Source organism: Anabrus simplex, chromosome 1 (assembly GCF_040414725.1).
Source record: "Anabrus simplex isolate iqAnaSimp1 chromosome 1, ASM4041472v1, whole genome shotgun sequence".
Classification (NCBI taxonomy): Eukaryota; Metazoa; Arthropoda; class Insecta; order Orthoptera; family Tettigoniidae; genus Anabrus; species Anabrus simplex.
The window spans coordinates 1,363,524,684-1,363,544,764 of NC_090265.1; the positions used below are offsets into that span (position 1 = coordinate 1,363,524,684).

The window sequence follows — 20,081 nt, forward strand, 5'->3', positions numbered from 1 at the left end:
TACCGTACCAGCTATGATAACACAGATATTCATGAATTTGTATTTTTGTTGCTAAGTCCATATCAACGCCAAGCCACGAGAAAATACGTAAACATAATTGAATGAAAATCGGTATATGGAGTCGGGTAATAAGAAACTACAGTCTAAGCTATACACAATATTATTCACCCGGGATGAAATGGTAGTTTAGAGGAAGACGCTTAAAATGTAATTTTGGAGTACCTATGTTATTGATTCAATCAAAAAGTACTACATAACAAAATTTATAGTGAATACAATTTCCGAGCATTAATGTATTCAGTTTTACCGTACCGACTATGATAAGAGTGGTATTTCAGGGTCGGAAGGAAACTAAATGTGAAGGCCTATTACGTTGACCATTAGTTATTGTGATGTACTGCCACTCAACTCCGATAGATGGGATTACTGCTGCGTACAGAGTATAACAGCCTGACTGAATATTGGCGTGAAATAGATGGGGAGTTAAATAGAAACGATCTACAGAGCCGAGTGATTTGTACTTCTTCCCAGGGTGTATGAACACGGCCGGAATTCATGTTCGTTGAAGTAAATATCAACAGACAAAAAGTGATATTTTCTGTCATATACAAACCGCCTGGTGTAACTGATATGACCGAATTCGAAACGTCTTTACTAGACTTCCAGGCTATTTATGAACACATAATCATTATGGGTGACTTTAACTGTAACCTACTTAATACGACTCATGACAGTAAACGATTAGTAGATTTGTTTACAACTTGTAACATGACTATTCTCCCACTACAACCCACGAACCGCGTGTATGCAACAAACCGTTTATCACACACACTCAATGATCTCATTATAACGAACAACCCAGGTAAAGTAATAACCCATGGACAAATCCCTGTACCATCCATTTCAACCCACGACCTTATATATTTATCCTATTCACTCAAAGTGCCTAAATACAAACCCAAGTACATAACTGTCAGAAATACGAAGGACTTAAACGTGGATTACTTGAAATATGATGCTTATCAATTTCCGTGGGACGATATACGGAGTCTAAATGGTACTGACGCTAAAGTTAACTTGTTTAATACGATGGTAAAGAACTTATATGACAGACATGCCCCCAAACGTCGAATAAAGGTTTCTCGCCCTTCTTGTCCATGGCTAGATGATGAAACCAAGAGAATGATGGCCCACCGTGACTTTTTATTTCGACATTATAAGTAAACCCTTGATGACGCAGACTTCGAACCTTACCGGATCTTAAGAAATCGCACAAAGCAATAAATCAGAAATAAAAAATGTGAATATTTCCGGAATTTAGCTAACAACATAAATTCTAATCATCCATGGGACCAACTTAGAGCTCTGGGAATAGGAAAACATCCACAGAGGCAGAAAACTCCTGACATTCCACTTGACGAACTGAACGATTACTTTAGTAGAATAAATATTCAACCTACCCCAATGAACTGCACCGTCTCACCGCCCTCCCCTCCAGCCAATCCACCATTCACATTTCACAGTGTCACAGAAAATCAGGTTAAAAAGGCTTTGTACTCGATTAAATCAAAGGCCACAGGTGTAGACAATATTCCTATTGCTTTTATACATAACATTATGGGTGCTGTCCTGCCTATACTGACGCACATACTGAACGTTTGTTTACTAAACGGAACTTTCCCAACTGTCTGGAAAACTGCCAATATTATACCGGTACCTAAGAGTTTAGACCCACAATCACCCTCTGACTATCGTCCGGTGTCCATAGGCTACTCCCTGCGCTTTCTAAAGCCTTCGAACGTTTAGTATACGAGCAGGTTCTGGAGTACCTAAATAAAAAATGCTCTTTTGGACCCTTTGCAGTCTGGATTTAAGAAGGGGCACAGTACCGCGACAGCACTTTTGAAGGTTACTGAAGACATTAGAAATGCTATGGACAAACGACTGCTTACTATACTTATCCTTCTTGACTTCAGTAGCGCCTTTGACACTATAGACATTCACACTATGATAAAGAAAATGGAACTACTAAATTTTGACCTGGCTGCGCTTAAGTTTTTTAGTTCTTATTTGAGTAACCGTCAACAGCGTGTAACAGTAAACGACAAGGTCTCTAAATATAAAATGAAACTTAGTGGTGCCCCACAGGGCAGTATTATATGACCCTTACTTTTCTGTATTTATATCAATGACATATCATCTGTGACAGGAAATAACACACACCACCTCTATGCTGACGATCTTCAGATTTATCGACACTGCAAGACTTCAGACTTAGATGAAACAATACAAGATATTAACAATGACTTCCGACTACTCAGTATATATGCACTACGAAATTCTCTTATACTAAACTCCACAAAATCTCAGGCAATCATAATAGGAACACGAAAATTACTGAACTGCTCAAACAATATTGCAATCCCGCCTATCCTACTGAATGGTAACATTATTCCCTACAATAAAACAGTTAAAAATCTCGGCGTAATTATGAATGAAACACTTGATTGGTCTGATCACACGAAAATCATCCGTAAAAAGATTTTTGGAGCGCTTCACCCTCTTAAACGCCAAAGGGATGTATTTCCATTTGAGCTCAAGGCCAAACTAATACAGACACTGGTTCTCCCTATTCTTGATTATTGTGACGTTGTTCTAGTTGATATGACAAGAGAAGAAACACTTAAACTTCAACGAGCACTGAATTCCTGCCTGCGATTTATTTACAATATTGGGTACGATGTTCACATTACTCCATACTATAAGGCTCTCTCATGGCTGAAGCCTGATAAACGCCGGCAGCTACACATTTTAACGATGGTGTTTAGAGTACTAGCGGAAAGTCAGCCACTGTATATTTCTTCAAAATTCACCTTTTTATCATCATTTCACAACTTAAATACACGTTCCAGATCCACTCTTTCTATTCCAGTGCACCGCACAAATAAAATGAATAGATCGTTTGTAGTGACCGGCGCCAGATTATGGAATTCCCTGCCAGCTCAGGTCAGAGAAACTAGCTCTTTACAAAGGTTTAAGGTCACCTGCCGAGACTACCTGCTGAGGACAGCTAACTGAATGGCTGAAGTATGAATGTGTGCGCGCCTGAGGATTAGTCATTATTAAGAGTTCTTACTATAAATTAGTTTTATTATTAACTTAGTAATGTATTTAAATTTGTTCTCAATTCTATTAATTTTTTGTTTGGTTTTAACTATTTTAAATATCTCATAATTTTATTAATGGTTTTGATTAGTATGTGGTTAAGTGGAAGAGAGGGCCTCGAGCCCTAACTTCGCCACTGAAAAAAGGCATTAATAAATAAATAAATAAATAAATAAATAAATAAATAAATAAATAAATAAATAAATAAATAAATAAATAAATTCCCCTGGTTCACACATTTTCTGATACTGCTGGTACGTAACACACTTGTTCATCATAGTATTCCAGCCATTCGGTTCCTACTATGGCGAGCAGATTGGAATGAACAGTTGCACATTTAAGGCAGAGGCTCACTTAGTAGCAGCACGACCTGGTCTAGAATTACAAGTTAGGCCTATTCCAAATTATAGCACCACAATTCACTAAATAACTCAAAATTCAAGGCTGAAAAGAACCGTTTATTAAAAAACTTCTTCCTCTTCACTTTCATTAAATTCTACATTCATTTTATTCCAATTTAGCAGCGAAGAGGGGATTTCTCCTCTGGCTTGGAGGAAAAAATTTGCCTCCACGTCAGATAGCTTTTTCCACCCGCAAATGTAGTGAACTGAGATTTTCCTACTCATCGAGTACTCCCGAGAAACCGATCAGTAAAAGGACAAATACCCTGGAACTCTGCGCTATTCAACTCCCCACCTCTCCCCCTCCCAAAAAACGAAAAGTGTTCACGGATCACGGCTGTCTGCGTCCTGGTCATTCCAGCTCTGATACTTTGGACTGTTAGATCGGCAGCGTAGTACTATTCCTTAGAAGTGAGAAAATGGGTGGTTTTTCATTTGATTGAATATTTCATATGAAAGTATTGCTTTTAATCGCACTGGTCCTACTCAATATGTTGATTTCAGTTGGGAAAACTACTAAGACAGTCTAACTGAGGATGTAGAAAGGCAGGTGGAGAGTGAGTGACTGCCATTATAATGAAAACTCCCCAACCTGATTATGACTGATGGTAGGCAAGCGGGCCTACCATTACAATGAAAATCCCCTAACCCAGTCTTCATATGAAAAAAAGACGTTTGGTGACTTCCCCGTCGCGTTTCTAGGGTACCGTTAAGAGTAATGCAATTTAATGGTATCTTGCTCACAACGTGTACACTACCTAACCTAGAATTCTGTATACAATGTAGAATTCCGTAGCGAAGCACGGGTACATCAGTTAGTGAACAATATTTTCACATCATTCATAACAGGGACCGGCTGCATAAGGAATGGTTTTACTAGCATCACTCATACTCGGCCACTTTCGTATTATCAAAGCAAAAGGGGGAGACTGAGACAGGTAAGTGAACGTGACGCCTTTATTCTGGCCCATACCAGAAGATACAGTGCACGTTAAACACTACATCTCGCCGGCAAAGTCATGAAAATAATAATTGTAATAATATTAAACAGATAGGAACAGCAAGGGAAAGTCCAGGAATAACTGTGTGTAAAGATGGGAAAAAGCGAAGAGCTTGGTGGAATGATGAAGTGAGAGCAGCTTGTAAACGTAAAAAGAAGGCTTATCAGAAATGGCTCAAAACAAGGGCTGATGCAGACAGGGAATTTGTACATAGATGAAAGAAACAGGGGGAAACAAATAGTTGTTGAATCCAAATGGAGTCGTGCAAAGATTTTGGTAACAACTTGGAAAGGCTAGGCCAAGTAGCAGGGAAACCTTTCTGGACAGTAATAAAGAATCTTAGGAAGGGAGGCAAAAAGGAAATGAACAGTCTTTTGGGTAATTCTGGTGAACTCGTAATAGATCCCAAGTAATCACTGGACAGGTGGAGGGAATATTTTGGAAATCATCTCAACGTAAAAGGAAATCTTCATGGTGGTGTCGCAAACGACCGAGCTCCTGGGAAGGAGGAAAATGATGTTGATGAAATTGTCACCAAGCAGCACCTTTGCTGCTCGTAGTTTACATGGATCATCTGCTGGAAGGTATAAAGTGGCAGGGAGGGATTCAGTTTGGTGGAAATGTAGTAAGCAGTTTGGCCTATGCTGACGACTTGGTCTTAATGGCAGATTGTGCCGAAAGCCTGCAGTCTAATATCTTGGAACTTGAAAATAGGTGCAATGATTATGGTATGAAAATTAGTCCTTCGAAGACTAAATTGATGTCAGTAGGTATGGAATTCAACAGAACTGAATGTCATATTGGTGATACAAAGCTGGAACAGGTAGATAATTTCAATTATTTAGGAAGTGTCATCTCCCAGGGTGTTAATATATGCAGTAAGTGAGATTGAATCAAGGTGTCGTAAAGCTAATGCAGTGAGCTCGCAGTTGCGATCAACAGTGTTCTGTAAGAAGGAAGTCAGTTCTCGGACGAAACTATCTTTACATAGGTGTGCTATGAGACCAACTTTGCTTTACGGGAGCGAAAGCTGGGTGGACTCAGGATATCTTATTCATAAGTTAGAAGTAACGGACATGAAAGTAGCGAGAATGATTGCCGGTACAAACAGGTGGGAACAATGACAGGAGGGTACACGGAATGAGGAGACAAAGGCTAAGTTAGGAGTACACTCGATGGATGAAGCTGTACGCATAAACCGGTTTCGGTGGTGGGGTCATGTGAGGCGAATGGAGGAGGATGGGTTACTTAGGAGAATAATGGACTCTATTATGGAGGGTAAGAGAAGTAGTGGGAGACCAAAACGATGATGTTTAGACTCAATTTCTAACGACTTCAAGATAAGAGGTATAGAATTAAACGAGGCCACGGCACTAGTTGCATATAGCGGATTGTGGCGACGTTTAGTAAGTTCACAGAAGCTTGCAGACTGAACGCTGAAGGGCATAACGGTCTGTAATGATGATACATGGATAATATTAAAAGTAAAAGTAGTAATTGTATGGCCTCAACTATTGAGATATAGATCTAAAGTGGTGCCACCGAGGTAGCCTTCTAACAATTTTATATTCCTATCATGCTTTTGTGTAGCAACGAAAGCCGGATGCTATTTGGTGGTTCCTATGGCTGAGTTAATTTAATTTTGTCGCTTGGCATAGATTGCGCCACCAGAGAACTTCGACGTGTCAAGAACAATGACATCGAGTGCCAAGATTAGTTACGACTCTTCAAAAGTTGACTGCTTGAATCGGTATCAAACTCGGCGAACCTGAAGTACAAAATAAACGTGGATATCAGGACATGATTGGACGAGGTTATGAGGGGACTGACTTCGGCACGCTCCAGTGAATTAGCACGTAGCACACAAATTATGAGAAGTACTTCAGACGAGTTCTAACTGAAAACAGAGTAATCTGTAGGCATGTTATACTTTTGGCTTTATGCCGTGTAAGCTGAGACAAGCAGCAGGAACCCTCTACCGATCACAACTATTCATGGACATCCACTGCTCCAGTCTATAATCCACCTGCGGAATGCAACGGTTAGCGCTGTAAGCTGCCATTCTCGGAAATTTAAGGTTGATAAGGAGGCTGATTTTGTGGTTAAAAGGGTAGGCTCCAATTGGTGTGTATCTGAAAATAGCTTCACCACCTCGAAACAAGAACACGATTTTACATTTTTACCTACAGTATCCATTAGCTACCTCTGTAGATTAGTGGTAAAGTGTCGACATCTGCATCCCAAGATCACAGGTTCGATCCCGGTAGATATTCTATAGCTATATTTTTGAATTGTGGAAAAGTTAATTCAACTCTCTATGCCGTACGATATAGGTAAGTGAAATATGTGGTGCTTACTCGACAAAATAAATTAAAAACTCAGCCATAGAGCGCCCAACAGAGATCCGGTTTAATCTGCCATCTGACAGAATAAAACGGAACGTTGTAGTTGACACACAGGCAGCATAAATTGGCGATCACAGATGCAAATAACACTTAGGTCACAAAAGGAAGTATACATGAACACTGTGAACAGGTACTTCCTGGTCCAACCCAGCTAAATAAAGTGCGATATAAACGGCCCTGTCCACCTCTGTGGGTATTAGTTAGTGTGATTAATTGCCTACCCCGGAGGCCTGGGTTCGATTTCCGGATCTGCCAAAAAATTTGAAAAGTGGTCCGAGGACTGTAACGGGGTCCACTTAGCCTCGTAAGGTCAACTGAGTAGATGGGGTTCGATTCCCACCTATGTCATCCTCGAAGTGATTTTTCGTGGTTTCCCCACTTCTCCTCCGGGAAAATGCTGGGACGGTACCTAACTTAAGGCCGCTTCCTTCCCTCTTCCTTGTCTATACCTGCCAATCTTCCCCATCCCCCGATAAGGCGAATTTTCAGCATAGCACGTGAGGCCACCTTTGGCGAGATACTGGTCCTCCTCTCGAGTTGTATCCCCTACTCAAAGTCTCGCTGCCCTTGAGGCGATAGGGATGGAATCCCTCGCTGAGTCCGAGGGAAGAAGACAACCCTGGACGGTAAATGGACTAAGAAATGAAGAGAAATGGCCAAGGACAAAACAAATCATTCTTTGGAAACAAGTAGGTATGCTACCCTACCACAACCAATGCAATCGGCGTTGACATGGAAAACAGTAAAGAGTACCGGGTCAGAATTCGAGCCTGAATTTTTTTCCATTTCATTCTTGCTTCTCAGTTATCGTGTGTGTGTGCTCTTCCCAACTGAGTTCGGCACATTAATAGCAGCTTGCAGACTATTCGGTATCTGTGCATAGTTCCTTTGGTAACGAACAGTAAGCGTTATTCGCATATGTGGTCGCTTTAAAAGTTCATTCGCAGCTGAAACATTGAGTCAACATTATGACTAACGATACCTGCTGACTTTCTTTGTACTGTGAAGCTGTGAACACTTACGAAAATAATTATTCGGATTCGAACCGTTCATCCACTGCCACACCTGACGGATGACAGGCACCTTTTCACTTCAGCCACACTTTCCCCACTGCACTTAGCTGTTAGAAGACGCACTTGGATTATACGGCCATCCGCCTCGTAAGCTAGTATCCATTTCGTGTACCTGATTCGTGTTTTACAGCACTCATTTTGCTTCATGCCACAACAGATAACTTAGCGCAACCTTTTAACTAGTTCGATACATGTAACTATACCGCTTTTCACGAGAGTTTAATCCTGATGTAAACAAATAGGCGGAGCACCTTGCCTTTGCACGTGGACATGGACGTAGTTGATTGGAGAAGCAACCGCCGCACTCACTCGACTCTATGCGAGCTCGAAGAAAAGTAGTACATCGCATTAATTTTATTTTAGTTTCTTACATTAAGAGAGTTTGGAAGAGTACGTAATTAAAATATGGTCGTCATATATGCCGTATATATATATATATATATGTTTTTTTTAAATAAATAGTGATTAAATAACGAGAAATGAAGGTGCAAGGTGGGGTGTAATACAGAAAGTCTCCCCGTATTGGGGGAAAGTCCCAAGCTGTACAGTGTAAAGATAAGGTGTTGCTTCTTTCAGTTGACAGTGAGTCCGTATTCATAGTGAGAGAAATGGAGCCAGAGGTAGGACCTTCGTGTGTAGTAAAGCACAAAAGAGGAAAACCGCTCAGAAGCGACCATAGGCTGTGCACTCAGTGAACAGAATCCAGGTTTATTCAGAAGTTCAGATCTTCGACTGTTATTGTATGCGATGCGCAGCCCTGTACGTCCGAACACAAGACGTTGACGGGGTGTAGGTTAGTAGGACACGTTCAGCCAATCACAACTCTTTCTTTGGCGGAGGCGTGGACATACAATGTTTACATCAGGATTAAACTCTCGTGAAAAGACATATACACGTTTCATGAGTTACTAGTTATATCTGTTATAAAGGTACGCGATAAACAACATGTTTGTGGAAAGATCATTTATCTTGGAACGAAGATAGCATATAGTCCTGCTTCCTGTGCAACTACGTCTCGTTTTACGTTTCTGGCATACACGCATACCGTACTGATAGCAAGCAGAGCAATATCGACCTTAAGGACTATCAGAGTTAGGTGGGTTGCGTATCTTCATGAATTATAAAAGGCTGGTGGACCATCCGGTATCTATATAAATAAAATTGTAGGGGGTCCGCTGTCTGTAATTTCTTTTCTTTTGCCAATTTTTCAGATATTTATCCGTTTTAGGTCAACTCAAGACCGAATCGGTGGATTTTACGTTTCGTGTCTGTTTGTCTGTTTGTCTGTCTGTTTGTCTGTTCCACCATCACGTCGAAACGGCCGGATAGATCTCAACCAAACTTCATATTTAGAGTATACTCATCCCGGGGAAGGTTTCGATATGCATATCGTTTTAAAATCTTTGAATACATGGAGGGTTTATAGGAAAACCAGAATGGTTTTTCCACCATCACGACGAAACGGCTGGATAGATCTCAACCAAACTTCATATTTAGAGTATACTCATCCCGGGGAAGGTTTCGATATGCATATCATTTTAAAATCTTTGAATACACGGGGGTTTATAGGAAAACCAGAATGGTTTTTCCACCATCACGTCGAAACGGCTGGATAGATCACAACCAAAATTCATATTTAGAGTACACTCATCCCGGGGAAGGTTTCAATATGCATATCATTTTAAAATCTTCGAATAGACGGGGGGTTTATAGGAAAACCTGAATGGTTTTTCCACCATCACTTCGAAACGGCTGGATAGATCTCAACCAAACTTCATATTTAGAGTATACTCATCCCAGGAAAGGTTTTGATATGCATATTATTTTAAAATCTTTGAATAGACGGGGGTTTATAGGAAAACCAGAATGGTTGTGAAACGTCTCTTCATTATAAACAACTTTTGTTTTGTTCATAATTTAACTTACTCTCCACATGACGGAGAAATTTACAATTTTCCGCTGGTATCATGCTCTGCATTGAGTGACCGACAGACCGACAACGAACCTACAGGTTACCATGGCAAGGTCTCTGACTGCATGCCAGCAGGGAAATAACGTATTGCCATTTTCCTCATCATGCTTTTAAATTCATGGTTGTTCCTTGAGTAGAAGGCAAGAGAGGCGTCAATCGGCCTATCTGCGGGATATTGGCGGAATATCGTTGGAGTTTACAACCGCCCTCGAATAGATTAAGTAATAACACCATTAGTCATCTCCTTATCTGTTTACCTAAGAATCACTGCGCCTAAATTTCTCCTCTGTTACCGCTTTATTATATCCATAACTCACACCAGCTTAATTTATTGAGAGGCTTTTGATTTTCCAATACATTCACTTGGCATTTACATATTTGTCGTTATCCGGCTGTTCTCAGTTATAATCCATTTTCTATTACTTTCAACTTTCTTAACTGTATTATTTTCTTCCTTAATTACGCCGTATGTACGCGAGTGCTACAAACTACTGGATGTATTTCCACCAAGACTCATATTTAGAATACACCTGTCCTTGATAGGTTTTAGGGCAAATATTGTTTCTAAATCCCTAAACTGACTGGGGGTTTATACGAAACCGAAATAGTGATTTTGCACTTCCACAAAATATACACAACCAAACTTAATGGAAATCTACCTACCTTGGTAGAAATTAATTTCTAAACCTTTTTTCTCATGTGCATCATTTCGATACGAGGATTAATAAGGGAGATATCATTAACGGACCGTTTTTCTCTACGAGTCCCATCGGACTTAACTCACAAGCGGGTGCGTGTAAAGCGTATTCCTTACAACTTGAAAACTACTGAAGGCATTCGAACAAAAATTTATATTTAGCATCCACCTGTCCAAAGGTAGGTTTTAAACGTAAATAACATTTCATGTTCCGGAATGGACTGGCGGTTTATAGGGAACCGAAATGCTGATTTTACTCTTCCACAATATATACAGAACAAGACCAACCTGACTGGAAATCGACCAAACGTGATGGAATTCCACCTCTAAACCTTTTTTTTCATGTGCATTTTTTCGTCCGGAGGATTAATAAGGGAGATATCATGAATGGTCACTTTTGCAGGTTAAGTCCAGCGGACATAGCCCAAAAGGTGTTTTACATGGAGCAGATTCCTGAACTATATAAATCAAATCGTAACGACTGTGTGCCTCTACACTGACAATTTTGGCGAAATTTTCGTACAGCTTTCCGTTTAAGGGGTAATAAATACCATCTCCATAATTTTTGGTTTAGTTTCCTGAAAGTCCTAATTTTTACCCGCCTCGCCAAAAATCCAGATTGCGGCCTAATCTGCCAGAAGAAAAAGAAGATAATTGAAATTTGACAAAATTATACGTTTTTAGCCTGCAACGAACGGAAAACATCCTAGATCATTAAATTTTTCACTTTTTATCCACGAAGAATATCGAAATATGCAGGCAATTTTAATGATGGTGCAGACCTTCGGAAATTACTATCACATAACGGATTGCACAATCTCCGTTCAATTTGGAATGATCTACAACCTTGGTCTTATGACTTTTTGCCGTATCTGTATCACTTTTACGTTTGATTTTTCTCTATTAATCGATGTTAAGTCAATTTGGATTTTTCACATGCATAATTCATACTTTCAATTACTTATATGAAATACAGAATCATTAAACTCTTCACGAAAATTGGCCCACCCAGTAGCCATATGTGAGCCAAATGCTATGTAGGCTGCTGTCATATAATTATCCGAAAAGTAATGTAATGTGAGATAATCTTACAAAACCTTTACCCTGTTCCACGTTTCTAACTCAATCTGACCCAAGAATAGATGACATATCATAGGACCAGCCATTTAGGCCACTAAATCCGGCGTGTCTTATGGTATAATCCTTTGTCGATATGACGTACGTTTAGTAGCAGTTAATCTGTAAATGAAGGTCTTCAATATTGTAAACACGCCTATACTTTCGTATGTCGATCTATATATATTCACTGATGTCGATTTTTAGCGATCGAGAAAGGGTGGGTCTGATATTGTAATCAGTACTCCCCACACCGACTTTGACTGGCAGTAGGAAAGGGTTCCTTCTCCAACTCCTGTGTAACTGTCATTAGTAAGGAAGGCCTACAATTGTAATGAATAGTTCCCTTCTCGATTTGACTTGCAGAAGGCAAGTGAGCATGCAGTTTTGTTCAAAACTTCCCTACCCGATTGTGTTTGGCAGTAGGCAAGGGTGCCCGCCATTATAAAGAAATGTCCTCATCTAAAATGTGACTGGCATTAGGCATAGTGGCCTGCTATTTTGATGGAAACTCACCAACTTGGTGTGACTGGCAGTAAGCTGGCTGGCAGTAGGAAAATGGGCCTGGCATTATAATGATAACTGCACAACTCAATTTCGAGTGATAGTAGGGTAATTGCCTGCCATTATAATATAAACTCCTCAACTGTAATCTGTCTGGAAGTAGGAAAGGGGGCTGCCATTTTAACGAAAACTCCCCAAATCGATCCTGTCCGCGTAGTAGGCAATGGGGCCTGCAATTATAATGTAAACTTCCCAACTCGATTGTGAATGGCTGTAGACAAGTGAGCCTGCCGTTATATCACAAATCCGTAACAAACACTTTACATTGGAAACAACGTACGGGGACCTCCCAATGCTCTTTCTCGGATAACGCTAAGAGACATGCAATTTTAAAACAATCTTATTTACAGCATGTACACTATTTACTTCGATATTCGAATACAATGTAGAATACCGTAGCGAAGCACGGGTACATTCGCTAGTATGTAGTATATTTCTACAAATAAGCAAATACCGAGCAAGTTAGTTACGCAATACGAGTCTCGTAGATATATGGTCGCAATAGGGAGGTAGCCTCTAGCTCGCAGCCTGAAGATGATTCATGGTTTCCCTTTTTCACACTAGGCAAGTGTAGAGGCTATACCTTAGTGAGGGCATGACCGCAATTCGCCATTCTAAGCACCTTCCTATCCAGTTGTCACTGCCAACATACCAATGTTGGTGCAACTTTGCAATTTTGAGTCCGTTTCTTTTCAGTGTTTTCAAAGGGAAAATTTGTAAGTCAATATAATTATATAAATGAGTTTTGACTGTACATTGCTCAGAATTTAAAAAATATGGAATTTCTGTATCAGTCTTGCACACAGTAACAAGAAAATGCACTTTTAACTTTTCCGTAATTTCTGTCTGTCTGTCTGTCTGTCTGTCTGTCTGTCTGTCTGTCTGTCTGTCTGTCTGTCTGTCTGTCTGTCTGTATGTATGTACACGCATCACGAGAAAACGGCTGAAGAGATTTAATGTAAATCGGTATACAAAGTCGGGTAATAAGTCGCTACAATCTAGGCCATAAATAATTGTATTCACGCTGAGAAAAATGATCCTTTAGGGGGAGGCATACAATGGAATTCTCAAATACCTATGTTATTAGTGGTCTTATCTTAATGAAAATCTGTATGCAAAGTCGGGGAATAAGTAGCTATAATCTAGGCCATAAGTAACTTTATTCACGATGAATGAAATGGTAGTTTAGGTGTAGGCCTAAAATTTAATTCCCAAATAATTATGCTATTAGTGGTCGTATCGATAAATGCTACATAGGTTATGTAGTATTATATTTCCGATTATTTATGTCTTATCCATTGTTACCATATCGGCTATGATCAGAGATATTCATGAATTTGGATTTTCGTTACTAAGTCCTTATCAGCGCCGAGTCACGAGAAAATGGGTAAACAGAATTGATCGAAAATCGATACGTAAATTCGGAGAATAAGGAACTACAGTCTACGCTATAAATAATGTTATAAGATGCCCTAATATCACAGAGTCGAAAGAATCAATCAATCAATACTGATCTGCATTTAGGGCAGTCGCCCAGGTGGCAGATTCCCTATCTGTTGCTTTCTTAGCCTTTTCCTAAATGATTTCAAAGAAATTGGAAATTTATTGAACATCTCCCTTGGTAAGTTATTCCAATCCCTAACTCCCCTTCCTATAAATGAATATTTGCCCCAGTTTGTCCTCTTGAATTCCAACTTTATCTTCATATCGTGATCTTTCCTACTTTTATAAACGCCATTCAAACCTATTCGTCTACTAATGTCATTCCACGCCATCTCTCCGCTGACAGCCCGGAACATACCACTTAGTCTAGCAGCTCTTCTTCTTTCTCTCAATTCTTCCCAACCCAAACATTTCAACATTTTTGTAACGCTACTCTTTTGTCGGAAATCACCCAGAACAAATCGAGCTGCTTTTCTTTGGATTTTTTCCAGTTCTTGAATCAGGTAATCCTGGTGAGGGTCCCATACACTGGAACCATACTCTAGTTGGGGTCTTACCAGAGACTTATATGCACTCTCCTTTACATCCTTACTACAACCCCTAAACACCCTCATAACCATGTGTAGAGATCGGTACCCTTTATTTACAATCCCATTTATGTGATTACCCCAGTGAAGATCTTTCCTTATATTAACACCTAGATACTTACAATGATCCCCAAAAGGAACTTTCACCCCATCAACACAGTAATTAAAACTGAGAGGACTTTTCCTATTTGTGAAACTCACAACCTGACTTTTAGCCCCGTTTATCAACATACCATTGCCTGCTGTCCATCTCACAACATTTTCGAGGTCACGTTGCAGTTGCTCACAATCTTGTAACTTATTTATCACTCTATAGAGAATAACATCATCCGCAAAAAGCCTTACCTCCGATTCCACTCCTTTACTCATATCATTTATATATATAAGAAAACATAAAGGTCCGATAACACTGCCCTGAGGAACTCCCCTCTCAACTATTACAGGGTCAGACAAAGCTTCACCTACTCTAACTCTCTGAGACCTATTTTCTAGAAATATAGCAACCCATTCAGTCACTCTTTTGTCTATTCCAATTGCACTCATTTTTGCCAGTAGTCTCCCATGATCCACCCTATCAAATGCTTTAGACATGTCAATCGCGATACAGTCCATTTGACCTCCAGAATCCAAGATATCTGCTATATCTTGCTGGAATCCTACAAGTTGAGCTTCAGTGGAATAACCTTTCCTAAAACCGAATTGCCTTCTATCGAACCAGTTATTAATTTCACAAACATGTCTAATATAATCAGAAAGAATGCCTTCCCAAAGCTTACATACAATGCATGTCAAACTTACTGGCCTGTAATTTTCAGCTTTATGTCTATCACCCTTTCCTTTATACACAGGGGGTACTATAGCAACTCTCCATTCATCTGGTATAGCTCCTTCGACCAAACAATAATCAAATAAGTACTTCAGATATGGTACTACATTCCAACCCATTGTCTTTAGTATATCCCCAGAAATCTGATCAATTCCAGCCGCTTTTCTAGTTTTCAACTTTTGTATCTTATTGTAAATGTCATTGTCATCATATGTAAATTTTATTACTTCTTTGGCCTTAGTCACTTCCTCTATCTCGACATTATCCTTGTAACCAACAATCTTTACATACTGCTGACTGAATACTTCTGCCTTTTGAAGATCCTCACATACACACTCCCCTTGTTCATTAATTATTCCTGGAATGTCCTTCTTGGAACCTGTTTCTGCCTTAAAATACCTATACATACCCTGAAAACTAAATGTGAAGGACTACAATATAGAAAGATCATAAAATGGATCAACAATGGCATTACGTTGACCATTGTTGTGGTGTGCTTTGTGTCCTCTGTTGCCACTCATCTCCGATTGATTGGATTACTGCTGCGTACCGAGTATTTTAAAAAATATGCTTTACGTCGCACCGACACAGACAAGTCTTATGGCGACGATGGGATAGAAGTGTGAAGGAAGCGGCCTTGGCCTTAATTAAGGTACAGCCCCAGCATTTGCTTGGTGTGAAAATGGGAAACCACGAAATACCATATTCAGGGCTGCCGACAGTGGGGTTCGAATCCACTACCTCCCGGATGCAGCTCACAGCTGCGCGCCCCTAGCCACACGGCCAAATCGCCCAGTCGTACAAGTGCAACAGTGTGCCTAAATATTGGCGGGATGTAGTTGGGGAGTTAGGTAACTTTCTTCTTTAGCATGCCATTCCTCTGTTTCATAAATTTTCCGATACTACTGGTACGTAACACACTGGTTCATCATAGCATTCGAGCTATTAAATCCCTACTCTGAGGCACTGATTGGTAAGAGATGTGTACATATTTAACGGGAATGACAGAGGAGTGTTTACGGCTGTCTGCGGCCTGGTCATTCCAGCACTGAAACTTCGGACTCTTAGATCGGCACCGTAGTACTGTTCGTTAGAAGTGAGAAAATGTGTAGTTTTTCATTTGATCGAGTATTTCATGTATAACATTGCTTTTAATCGCTACATTCCTACTGCCGTTTTTGTAATGACCTATGTTGACTTAAGTTAGAAAAACCACAAAGTCAGTCTTTCTGAGAATCCCATAGCAAAGCACGGGTGCATCAGCTAGTAGTCTTCTTCTTCTTCTTCTTCTTCTTTTCTAGCCTATTTCAATCCACTGCTGGATATAGGCCTCTTCCATATGTTTCCATCGTCTTCGGTCTTGAGCCACTTGGAACCAGCGTGTTCCAGCCAACAGCTTTACGTCGTCGAGCCATCTCTTCTGGGGTCTTCCAATGCCTCTCTTGTGTCTCCATGGTCTCCAGTGAACAATCCTAGAGGTCCACCTGTTGTAGTCTTGTCGAGCTACGTGTCCTATCCATTGCCATTTTAGTCTTGCTACTCTCTCTAGGATGTCTGTTACATTAGTTCTTCTCCTGATGTCCTCTGAACGGATCTTATCCCGAAGGCTGATCCCTAGCATCTGTCGCTCCATAGCTCGTTATGTTCGCTGAAGCTTGCGAGCGCTTTCCTTCGTCAGAGTCATCGTTTCCAGACCGTAAGTTGTAACTGGCAGCACGCACGTATTATAAACCTTGGTCTTCAGGTTAATTGGAACATCCTTATTGGTGAGGATGAATCTTAGTTTTCGGAATACAGTCCAACTCATACCTATTCTGCGAGGAATTTCTGCACGTTGGTTGTCTTTTCCAAGTTTTATCTTGTGTCCAAGATAGATGTACTCATCGACAGCTTCTATATATTGGTTTCCCATTTTAAGTGGTCGACTCTCTGGGCTTAGTATTTTTGTTTTATTAATGTTCATTTCCAAACCAATCTTAGCAGAAGCAGTTTTTAATTCTTGGATCATGCTTTCTAGCTCATCTATATTTTCACTTATGAGCACAATGTCATCGGCAAAACGCAGGTGGTTCAAATATACCCCGTTGATTTTTATTCCTTTATTATCCGAATGAAGGGTTTTGAATACATCTTCCAAGGCAAGGGTAAACAGCTTTGGAGAAACTGTGTCACCTTGTCGAACTCCTTTGCCAACTGAGATTTTATTGGTGATGAGGTCTTCGTCCACTCTGACTACCATTGTTGCTTGATCATAAATGTTTTCCAGAAGCTTTATATAATTAATGTGAGTCCAATATAGAAACTGTGAATTTTTTGTTTAATACATTGTTCAATTTTAGTTTCCAGTAAAATATAGAACTATATTTAGAGTTAAGAGGGTTCCTCCGTTCAAATATAAAATTATTTTAAGAAACAATTTTATTTATCTTTCCAGCTGTTTCCGGAGTGGCTTCTCGGTCGTCAATTCTCATCAAATAAATTTTCTCTCATGGAATCTGATTCTGATAGCAGATCCGTCCCCATGACAAGGGATGTCCAGACGCCTTTGGAGATCAGCGGGACTTTTGACACTATATCTTACACCAAAGGTAAAGTTGATTTCTTGATACTTAACTAGCAGTGTGCGGCTACTTGGCTAATGGTCAGCGTACTCGCCTTCTGATCAGAGGGTCCCGGGCTCGATTTCTTGCCAGATTGTGGATTTTAATTGCGTATGGTTAACTACCCTGGCTCCGGGACTGGGTGTCTGTGTTCGTCTTAATACACACCTTCATTTACACTCAACGTATCACAGTACCAACCACCACATAAACACACAATAATGAATACTTCTTTTTAACAGGTTTGGTGTCAGCAAGGGCATCCGGCCGTAAAACTGTCCTATATCTATACAAAGTGCCTACTCCAAGGAATTGGGAGAGAGTAGGAAAACTAATAATACGATTACGTTGATAACAATGACCTGCATTGAAGTCAGAATTAATCAGATTTCAACTCTGTTATTGACAACAGCGAGCTCTCCAATAATAACTTAGTCTGATCAATTTCCTTTATGATTCATCTGTGTCTTTTCAACTTCTACAACAATATTAGATTTTCGTTGCCCTTCTCCCATCCCTTTCCACCTGAAAAAAGCTTCTCTCAACAAAGTGAAAAGCATAACGATTGCTAGATTTGCACCACTAACGAATGCCAGTAACGATTTTCACCGTAATCTACCCAGTTGTGCCAGCTTGAATTCACAACCCTCCAGGCTATAAACTAAAAGTGCTCCTTTACCACGTAAAGGCAAACTGTTAGGCTTCGACCACACCAGTGGAGGCTTGCTAGGTGTGTAGAGCCTGGGCGGTCGCCTGGGTACCTACTAAGTTATGTCTCTTTCATTTTATTTTTTTTTGCTATTTGCTTTACGTCGCACCGACACAGATAGGTCTTATGGCGACGATGGGATAGGAAAGGCCACGGAATTGGAAGAAGCGGCCGTGGCCTTAGTTAAGGTGTGAAAATGGGAAACCACGGAAAACCATCTTCAGGGCTGCCGACAGTAGGGCTCGAACCCACTATCTCCCGATTACTAGATACTGGCCGTACTAAAGCGACTGCAGCTATCGAGCTCGGTCTCTTTCAAATTTAGCAAGACAAATATTCGTATTATTTTCCCCCCTACTTATCGTCTTTCTGTACTTCCTTCAGTATCTGTTCCTCATAGTTCTTTCTAGTTCAACTTCTCTTTCATTCAGGTAATCAGACGGGTTCAGGAGTGGTTTTATCTTGTACACAGTTGCTATTTGTTTTGCTCAAAATGTGAACAGTCCTATACAAATAGTTCAAACGAACAATAAATCGCTCCAGGCGGGGCTGGTAAATCACTTGGCTAACTATCCACGCAAAACAGACCCATTCGTTCACTAGACTAGGTTGCTTGGCAAGTCACAAGGCAGCTGAGCTCTGATGTGACTACTCCCGAATATATTCCGTTGTTTGTTCACTTGCGATAGGTACCCAACCACCCACTAAGCCTCCTCTGGTGTGGGTGGAGCCTTACAGTTACGAGGAACATGCATACGTACTTTTGTGTAAGAAATTTAATTTGAAATCTTGAATTTATCCCCCCTCCCCCTTCCACTTTTGTGTTTACACGACTTTGCCTTTTATCGGATAAAGCATGAACTAAAATACAGAAATGTACCTTTCCCTAGAAAATAAGTTGGAAGGAAGTGAAAATTAACTTTTTTTGTAAAACATAACAATCTTATTATACTTGATGGGTTTCGGAGAGCGTATTCAATTTTAACGGCTTTGACGCACAATTTTCTGAGTTACTTTTTTTTAACGGCCTTGACGCACGATTTTCTGACTTTCTCGACATGTTTTAAAACTGCCTGCTCCACTGGGAAGATAGCATAGTCATATAGCAGTGACTTGCATGCACTAATCATGAATGGTATGTCTAATAACTGGTTTTCACAGGTTTATTGTCCGAGACAGAAGAATTAATCAGAAGCAATTAAAATCCCCGACCCGGCCGGGAATCGAATCCGGGACCCTGTGAACCGAAGGCCAGTACGCTGACCACTTAGCCAACGAGTCGGACCTCGTTAATTCTATCTTTGTCTTCATATCACGACCTTCCCTACATTTACAAGCTTCACTCAAGCCTATTCGTTTACTGATATTATTCCACGCCATTTCACTGTTAGCTCGGAACATTCCACTTTGTTGAGCAGCTCGTCTCCTTACTTTCACGTCTTTCCAGTCCAAACTTCACAACATTTTGGTACTTTTGTTGGAAATCAACTGGAGCAAATCGTGCTGCTTTCTTTTGGACCTT

General features: G+C 40.3%; 1 protein-coding gene across 1 annotated transcript in view; it reads left to right on the top strand.

Annotated features, from left to right (window-relative positions):
• Nucleotides 1-20,081, top strand: part of LOC136859064 (uncharacterized) — a 792,234-nt gene that overhangs the window by 49,909 nt on the left and 722,244 nt on the right. Inside the window, exon 6 of the mRNA XM_068225768.1 lies at nucleotides 17,685-17,838. Within this exon, the coding sequence (XP_068081869.1) occupies nucleotides 17,685-17,838 (154 nt within the window). The remainder of the gene's footprint in view (nucleotides 1-17,684; nucleotides 17,839-20,081) is intronic.